The sequence below is a fragment of the Salmo salar genome, chromosome ssa29 (assembly GCF_905237065.1).
Source record: "Salmo salar chromosome ssa29, Ssal_v3.1, whole genome shotgun sequence".
Lineage (NCBI taxonomy): Eukaryota > Metazoa > Chordata > Actinopteri > Salmoniformes > Salmonidae > Salmo > Salmo salar.
The window spans coordinates 25,400,468-25,410,122 of NC_059470.1; the positions used below are offsets into that span (position 1 = coordinate 25,400,468).

Sequence of the window (9,655 nt, forward strand, 5' to 3'; positions counted from 1 at the left end):
AGAGCTCTGAGACAGGATTATGTTGAGGCACAGATCTGGGGAAGGGTACCAAAAGATATCTGCAGCATTGAAGGTCCCCAAGAACACAGTGGCTTCCTTCATTCTTAAATGGAAGAAGTTTGGAGCTCTTCCTAGAGCTGGCCGCCTGGCCAAACTGAGAAATCGGGGGAGAAGGGCCTTGGTCAGGGAGGTGACCAAGAAACCGATGGTCACTCTGACAGAGCTCCAGAGTTCCTCTGTGGAGAGGGGAGAACCATCCAGATGGACAACCATCTCTGCAGCACTCCACCAATCAGGCCTTTATGATAGAGTGGCCAGACGGAAGCCACTCCTCAGTAAAAGGCACACGACAGCCTGCTTGGAGTTTGCCAAAAGGCATCTAAAGGACTCTCAGACCATGAGAAACAAGATTCTCTGGTCTGATGAAACCAAGATTGAACTCTTTGGCCTGAATGCCAAGCATCACATCTGGAGGAAAAATGGCACCATCCCTATGGTGAAGCATTGTGGTGGCAGCATCATGCTGTGGGGATGTTTTTCAGCGTTAGGGACTGGGAGACTAGTCAGGATAGAGGGAAAGATGAATGGAGCAAAGTACAGAGAGATCTTTCATGAAAACCTGTTCTCAGGACCTCAGACTGGGGTGCTCAGGACCTCAGACTGGGGCAAAGGTTCACCTACCAATAGGACAACGATCCTAAGCACACAGCCAAGACAACGCAGGAGTGGCTTCGGGATAAGTCTCTGAATGTCCTTGAATGTCCTAGCTAGAGCCCGGACTGAAACCCGATCGAACATCTCAGGAGAGACCTGAAAATAGCTGTGCAGCGACGCTCCCCATCCAACCTGACAGAGCTTGAGATGATCTGCAGAGAAGAATACTCGAGGCTGTAATCACTGCCAAAGTTGCTTCAACAAAGTACTAAGTAAAGGGTTTGACTACTTATGTAAATGTGATATTTAATTTATTGTTTATTTTTTTAATTTGCAAAAAATTCTAAAAACCTGTTTTTGCTTTGTCATCATGGGGTATTGTGTGTAAGCGATTTAATCAATTTTAGAATAAGGCTGTAACGTAACAAAATGTGAAATAAGTCAAGGGGTTTGAATACTTTCTAAAGCGCAGTATAACAGATACTGACAGACAACAGGGAGTTGATATCTAGTTAATTCAGCTGATCAGTTGGCCTACCTGTGCATAATTAATGTACCTGTCCTCAAGGACACATGCGTAGTGTTGTATCTGTCACTCATTTATTTTAAGCATTTACCAAGTGTACATGTAATTAACCAAACAAAGCAGGGACTTGATGTGTAAAAAGTAAAAAATACTGGAGAGGCTAAAATGACAGAGAGAGGGATAACTAACAAACAAACAAACAAAAACACACAGCACAATGAGTTAAGTTTGTTCCTGCATATGCCAGCCTGGCTGTGCCAAAGTTAGGACTGTTTATATTAGTCATTAAATAAACCAAGATCCATTCATTGGCAGTAATACCAACTTGGAGGTAAATGTCTCACCACTAACATTTGGCCTATTTGTCTTCCCACTCCTCTGTAAAATAGATGTCAGAGTCCACCACCAGTGTCACCCACCTCTAGTACCTCGTTAAAGTGGAGGAATACATTCGAATACACTCTGAATTCAATTACTGTCTGTTTTAAACCAGGCCGTATCACTGCTCTCTATATTTCCTGGACACATGAGCTTTGCCCATTAATGTCAGGCATTGCCTCTGGGGACCCTTGGGCCTAGCCACCTCATATAAAAGCAGTGGGAGGAGGACCTGTTAACAGTCATAAGGCCACTGTCACCTCCTTTATTGAGATGAGTTCCTCCAAGTCGACCACAACACTGACTGCATTAAGTAAACGTGGTACGCGGTGGCTGGTACCAGGGGTGGCAGATCTAGTAATCCAGTTATTAGCATGGCACCACAGATAAGTTCATGTACCTGCAGGCTGTTCCACATTACAATTATGAAAGCAAATGGTCATCAATTAAAGGACATCTGTTTCCATGGCGAATTAGTGTCCTCTCTATGGGTCATTTACTGTAGCCGATGCTCTCCACAGACTTACAGCGGGCCAGTGTCTCAGTCTCACATAGTCATTTACTGTAGCCGATGCTCTCCACAGACTTACAGCGGGCCAGTGTCTCAGTCTCACATAGTCATTTACTGTAGCCGATGCTCTCCACAGACTTACAGCGGGCCAGTGTCTCAGTCTCACATAGTCATTTACTGTAGCCGATGCTCTCCACAGACTTACAGCGGGCCAGTGTCTCAGTCTCACATAGTCATTTACTGTAGCCGATGCTCTCCACAGACTTACAGCGGGCCAGTGTCTCAGTCTCACATAGTCATTTACTGTAGCCGATGCTCTCCACAGACTTACAGCGGGCCAGTGTCTCAGTCTCACATAGTCATTTACCTGTTGTCAGTCTCACTTTCTCATAACAGGACCTCATCACTGTGTTGGGTCAAATTCTACAATACAAAAAAGGATGGCTAGTGATTCCATCATCCGGGCCTTGAGCCCTTCCTGTTTTGCATCACACGATTTAGTGATTGGTTGAGCAGGGCGTTGATTTGACAGTGAGGTGACCGAAAGCGCTCACTCCCCCAGTCTGACATGGTAGTGTGTTCTATTTGTGTCGGACAGCATGTGCTTCTCATGATGGGACCTGACACCGCTCCTGGAGGAGAGGGGGGAAGGAGATGGAGAGAGAAGGGGGCAATCACTATTACACACAGTGTAGTATGATGAAGATGCTACGGGACAGTGACTCCCTTCAATGTTTTCCTTGGCAGGGCGCAGAGGTCCCCTAAGCAGGACTACATACACCAACATTTAAAATGTATAGTCAGTCAAGTCGGCTAAGATTTTTTTAGACGAGGGAGGACAGAGCTACGTTGGGATTGGGATCCTTCTACATTATTCTAAGGCAGGGGTGTACAGATCCAGTCCTGAATAACTACAGGTGTACAGGATTTAGTTCCAGCCATGTACCAATATGACACCTGATTCAGCTTATCATGGCTAAATTTGCAATCACGCTCTGCAACTGGAAATCCTCACATCTCCCATTTTCTCCAGCTATGCTGTCAGACTGTCACCTTAGTCAGAAGATGGATGCTGTTATCAAATGTAATAACATTAAGATATTCTGGAGAAGAATCCACTTCTTTCATGTTATTTCATTGCATTATTCCCTAGGATTCCTTGTAAACCACAGATATATTGTTTTCCCTGCTTTTTCATACCCAAGACGTCTGAATGATGTGAGAGAGATAGACATGGTATATAGAACATTGTCCTTTTCTCAAAATGTGGGGATGTAAGATGGATTTTCAAGATGGAGTGCAAGATGGATTTTCTATTAGGGTTCTAATGGAAATAGAGAAATGATAGAAAACTACAATGAAGGGAAACGGGCAACACTCGCTCACCATTAAAACATTTATGATTTATTTAAGCAAGGTTAAAAGATAAAACATTTCGGCCTACAATGGCCTTCGTCAGAGTCCATTTTTTTAAAAACTTTGTTTAAATAAAACATTGAATTTTTAATGCTGAGCGAGTGTTGCACCTTTTCCTTTGCAATGCTGATTACATTTCCAGAAAACTACTATGAACCAGAACTAAAAGAAATCCATGAGTGTGTGGGAGAGAGAGAGAGAGGGGGGAGGGGGGAGATAGATAGATATAAAGCGACAAACTGGCAGAGAAAATGAGAAACGGAGATAAGAAAGAACCAGAAACAAAGCGAGGCCTAAGCAGACAGAGAATGGAAACAGCGGAGTTCTACTCCGTGCTCTCTATGAAGCTGATTGGGATTCGAATGGCAGTCACTGTGAAACTTGGATCAAGTGCTCCATCTTGAGAGCATCACTCCAGGCCAGGTGCTTGTCTGGCAGGCATGACAGAGCTAGTGATGTGCAGCAGTAATGAGTCATTGATAAATGCTATTGATGGTCTTGGTAAACTGAACTGATCTCTCTGATCTCTGACACACTGAGATATTTTTATTTAACTAGGCAAGTCAGTTATGAATACATTCTTATTTTCAATGACGGCCTAGGAACAGTGGGTTAACTGCCTTGTTCAGGGGCAGAACAACAGTTTTTTACCTTGTCTGCTCAGGGATTCGATCTTGCAACCCTTCGGTTACTAGTCCAACGCTCTAGGCTACCTGCCGCCCGTTTGCAGGGTCACCTCCAGAAGGCAAGACAGGTCAGCTGGAAAGGTTAGGAGAACGTTAACAAACAGTAATGTCTTTGCTTAGTTGAGATGGGTGAGAATGGCTCTGTAGTGCAGCATGTATGCTATTTCTACCCACAGTAAATTATGGAGGAGACCTTAAGAAGAACCAGGTCATACAGTAGCTATTGAAAGTCTACACACCCCTTGTAATCTTCCCATTTTGCTGCCTTTAAATAATTTTTTCTTTGTTTTAATCTCTAATAATCTATAACAACATACTCCACATTTTCAAAGTGAAAGAAAGTTATAGAACATTTTCCAAATTAATAATCTAAATTAAAAACAATGTATTGATTGCGTATGTCTTCAAACCCCAGAGTTAATACTTGATGGAAGCGCATTTGGCAGCCATTACAGCTGTGAATAATTTTGAATAGGATTCTACCAACACACCTTGCACTTTTAGGGGAACATATATCTATTGTTTTTGTCAAAACTGCTCAACCTCCATAAATATGGTTGGGAATCATTGATGGATAGCAAAATTCACATTTTGGCTAAAAAGATTTATGCAGATTTTAATCAGGACAAAGAATGGATGTTCAGGAACACTCAACACCTCTTGGAAAGCCATTGTGGTGTATCTTTGACATTCAAATATGTGCAATTGTGTTGTGGAAATAAAACTCTATTCCAGGGTTTTCAGAAGACTGAGGCAGGTTTTCCTCTAGCTTTTTACCTGGGCTTTGCTCCTTTTGTCACGCCCTGATCTGTTTCACCTATCTTTGTGCTTGTCTCCACCCCCCTCCAGGTGTCGTCCATCTTCCCCATTATCCCCTGTGTATTTATACCTGCGTTCTCTGTTTGTCTGTTGCCAGTTCGTTTTGTTCGTTGAACCTACCAGCGTTTCCCCCCTTGCTCCTATATTGTCTAAGTTCCTGTTGTCTAGTTTTTCCCGGCTTTGGCCCTTCTGCCTGTCCTGACCCTGAACCTGCCTGCCGTCCTGTACCTTTGCCCCTCTACTCTGGATTACCGACCTCTGCCTGACCTGACACTGAGCCCGCCTGCTGTCCTGTACCTTACACCCTCTCTGGATTATTGACCCCTGCCTGCCTTGACCTGTCGTTTGCCTGGCCCTGTTTGAGGAATACACTTTTGTTTCTTCACCACTGTGATACCTTTCAAGTTTCTTTTGATCCTGACAAAATCCCCAGTCCCTGCCGACGACAAGCATACCCATAACATGATGCTGCCACCACAATACAAGAATATACAAAGGGATCAAGATGATTCACAGCTGTAATGGCTGCCAAAAATGCTTCCATCAAGAATAAACTCTGAGGTGTGAAGACATAAGCAATCAATACATTGTTTTTAATTTTGTCTATTAATTTGGGAAATGTTCTATAACTTTCTTTCACTTTGAAAATGTGATCTGTAGGGAAAAAATGAAATCCTTTATAGATTTAATTTTAGGACAGCAAAATATGAAGACTGTACAAGGGGTGTGTAGATTTTCACTAGACTTCACTAGCTTACATTGTGTACATCTACATCAATTTATTAGGTACACCCATCTAGTACCAGGTCGGACCCCCCTTTGTCTCCAAAACAGCCTGAATTCTTCGGGGCATGGATTCTACAAGGTGTGGCATTCAACTATTGCTCAATTGGTATCAAGGGAATTAACGTGTGCCAGGAAAACATTCCCCACACCATTATACCACCGCCTCCAGCCTGTACTGTTGACACCAGGCAGGATGGGGCCATAGACTTGCTAAATCCTGATTCTGCCATCAGCATGACGCAACTGGAACCAGGATTCGTCGGACCAGGCTATGTTTTTCCATTCCTCAATTGTCCAGTGTTGGTGATTGCGTGCCCACTGGAGCCAATAGGAGTGGAACCCGGTGTGGTCGTCTGCTTCAATAGCCACCGCCACCAGTCCACTCTGAGCTATTGAACCATTATTTGCCTGTTTGTAACAAACACAATGCTTGGTTATTATCACTTAATCTTATTAAGTTTGTCTCTTAATAAGACTTTACACTCTCTTTGGATAATTCTTTCCAATCATTTAAAATTTAACAGCAGGTATTTTGCATGTAAGTTTAAGTATTGTGCAAGCCTGTTAGCTTGCACAATTCATTCCATTCTCCTTCGACCTCTATCATCAACAAGCTGTTTTTGCCCACAGGACTGCCGCTGACTGTTTTTTTTTTGTTTGTCACACCATTCTCGGTAAACCCTAGACACTGTCATGTGTGAAACGTCCAGGAGGCCGGCCGTTACTGAGATACTGGAACCAGCGCGCCTGCCACCGATGATTATACCCCACTCAAAGCCGCTTAGGTCACTCGTTTGCCCATTCTAATGTTCAATCAAACAGTAACTGAATGCCTTGGTGCCTGTCTGCCTGCTTTATATCGCAAGCCACAGCCACGTAACTCACTGTCATTTTGTGAATGGGGTGGTGTATCAAATAAACTGGCCATTCAGTGTATGTTGGTGTGTAATCATGCTTAAGAAAAGTTGAGGAACTCTAATCCACAGACAGTGCTTGAAAAGGGCCATATATATATATATTTTTTTTTTAAGTTGAGCTAGTAAGCTCCTATAGCATTCCGAACATTCTGTTCAAGACATTTTAAGGGATTGCCATGAAATATTGGACAATGCATTTCAGACCAATCTGTTGTTCTTGAAGTTGATTAGTACAATTATATTAATTTAGAATGTACTCTGAGGTAATCTGTTATAAATATTAATAATGTCTCAGCAAAATATATTTATAATTTCTAATTCAGGGCACAAAGTCTGGCATTTGATTGTCTGAGTGAGAATCATTTTGACAAGTGCACCACCAAAATTACAATTCTGTCCATTTTCTGAACACGACTTGTGCATGACATAATACAGGTCTCCTTTTTGTAGAACAGACCAGCCACTGAGATAAAGAACAACTATGGACAAATAATTATGTCTGCATCCAAGCCTGTGTGCGTGTTGGAAAATATGTTATATTCTAAACACACACACACACGCACACAACCAACATTTATGACTCATCTCATTCAAACTACCCCAGACTTTCACAGATGCGTTCATTCAAGTTACACCAATGTAACTCCGCGCAGACGCAATCTCTGAGCTCAGAGCGTGACACTTGTCGCGGGTCTTGGCTATATAAATACAAACTCCCGTCCTTTATTTGAAGAACTCCTTATACACATTTCTTGATCCATCACTCGTGGAAAAGGAAGAGAGTTCTCAACAAATACCTAAAATCCAGGGACACAACGACTCAACTGAAGGTATGAGACCATATATACTGGCAACAAGTCCATGCATAGATCATACTTCATTTTAAAATGTTATTTTCATTTGTGTGTTAGCAGGTACCATTACATGTTATTCCTCAACATAGAAAGCTGTTCATAGATTTCCACATTAACTTGATGGATACTCAAAGATGCACGCATAACTCATATATTCCCTCTCTGCTATCTCGTTTTGATTTTGTGGACGTTTCACCAACCCCTGGATTTATGGACCACCAAATGGATTACTTTGCATGTACATATTCTATTTAATTTATTTCTGGCTGTAAATTCGTAGTCTGATAATGGTAGAGATGACAGGAATTTAAAATGATAGACAGTGTATTCTCATCACATTTGAAAACTTTAACTTAAGTCATGCATGCACATGTAGTTTATATTATCCTGCAACTTCATCGCATGCAACGAATGCCTCTCAACTTTACGAACAAATTACGCATCAACGTATTGTACAAAAATGATAATGATTGAGACGTGGAGTTAATTGTCTCCTTTCTTCCTCAGATCTCGTTGAACCCCTGACATGAAGCTCAATTTACTCGTCACCACCGTGGTTCTGCTCGTTGCTTTCTTACCGCGCTATGAGTGTAGGGCTATCGAGAGCCCTGGCGCTGTCCAGCGCGCCACCGTTCCACATCACGACGCGCAGCAACAGTCTCTTCCCCTCCTGACGCGACACGGAGAGGAATACTACATCCGACTGGGCAACGGGAACCGCAACTCTGCTGCGTCCGCACCGAAAGGCATGTATCCAGAGGGCTCCCCAGCGGTCTACAACAGAGCCTTGCAGCTCCAGCTGACGCAGCGTCTTCTACAAGGCAAAGTTGGGAACATCAGCCGGTTCATCAGCGGCTTCGCGAACCAGCTCGACGACTCGATGGAGAGGGGGAGGAGGTCCGATGATCCGCCGATATCTCTAGATCTTACGTTCCACATGCTCCGACAGATGATGGAGATGTCCAGAGCTGAACAGTTACAGCAACAAGCCCATAGCAACAGAAAAATGATGGAGATCTTCGGGAAATGAAAACTACATCCATCCATCCGCCAAAGATTTGTTTTTACATTTAGCACAAAACACACAATATTCTGTACCATAGTGCTGCTTTTCCATCTTTGTTTATAATTATTTATTTTATAGCTTTAACCTCCGACGGTGGAGACTAAATGGGCTTGTAGGCTACTTGTAATTATGATTGTAGCCTATATCGTGCAAGATGAAGTATGTCCTATGAATTTGTATTAGGCTATTGTTGTTAAAGTTCTACGTCAAAACTGTAGAATATACACGATTCTGTCTCTCTTTAAGATAAGAACATATTTTTTGGGTAGATCTTATAGGCGTAGGAAATTAAGTTTTATTGTATGTTATGTTATTTAAGTTTGTTAATAAACTTATGAGCAACCAGTACATTTTTTGTTGTGCAAGAGAATATCTTATACTTATATTTTTCAATAAAATCTGAAAAGTTGTTTGCACTTCTCTGTGGATATTTGTAGATTCTACAGTTTATCGCCCATATAGTTAGCCATTTGAATCTAAATTTGGTTTTGTATAAATACTGCACACAAACATTTCACTGATCTGAAGTGTCTAGCAAAAAAAACTAAGCATGATTATCTGTATAGCCTACAGTAGTCCGTGCAATAGCATAAAGTTTGAGGATGGAGCAAGAGCGTTTCTTTCCATCCTGCAGATGTCTAATTGCATGTCCTTTTCAAACCAACGGCAATAGTCGCTATACCATGTGACATGCAGTGAGAAAAAAGTCCAAAAAGAAAGAGAGATTAGGTCTACTCTTAATCATAAAGATAAACAGAATTTGTTTTTCCTGTCCTTGAACTGATTTAGGATCAGCTCGCTGCCACAAGTCTGAAACACTCACACAAAAGGATACAGAATTCAAAACAAAAAGCCATACAGTGAAATGACTATTGTTATTGCTTTTATATTAGCCTACTGATGATTTGTGCCACCAAATTGATCCAGACACGGTAAAGAAAAAATTACATTCGAATCAAAGTCAGAGAATCACTGGAAATGTGAGCAAAATAACAAGCTCAGAGGAGTTAGTGAGATGACCATTGCCTCAAAGGAGCCTCCT

At 42.1% G+C, this 9,655-nt stretch overlaps 1 protein-coding gene across 1 annotated transcript; it reads left to right on the forward strand.

The window, feature by feature from the left end:
- Positions 1 to 7,372: 7,372 nt before the first annotated feature.
- On the forward strand, positions 7,373 to 8,970 carry LOC106590389 (corticoliberin-1-like). The gene is made up of 2 exons (XM_014181363.2): positions 7,373 to 7,523; positions 8,055 to 8,970. Exon 2 carries the CDS (start codon positions 8,074 to 8,076, stop codon positions 8,575 to 8,577), a length of 504 nt encoding a protein of 167 aa, XP_014036838.1. The 5' UTR covers positions 7,373 to 7,523; positions 8,055 to 8,073; the 3' UTR covers positions 8,578 to 8,970.
- Positions 8,971 to 9,655: the final 685 nt, after the last annotated feature.

Bases quoted from the DNA above. Each gene is read 5' to 3' on its own strand.
- LOC106590389 (XM_014181363.2), top strand. From the start codon at position 8,074: ATGAAGCTCAATTTACTCGTCACCACCGTGGTTCTGCTCGTTGCTTTC.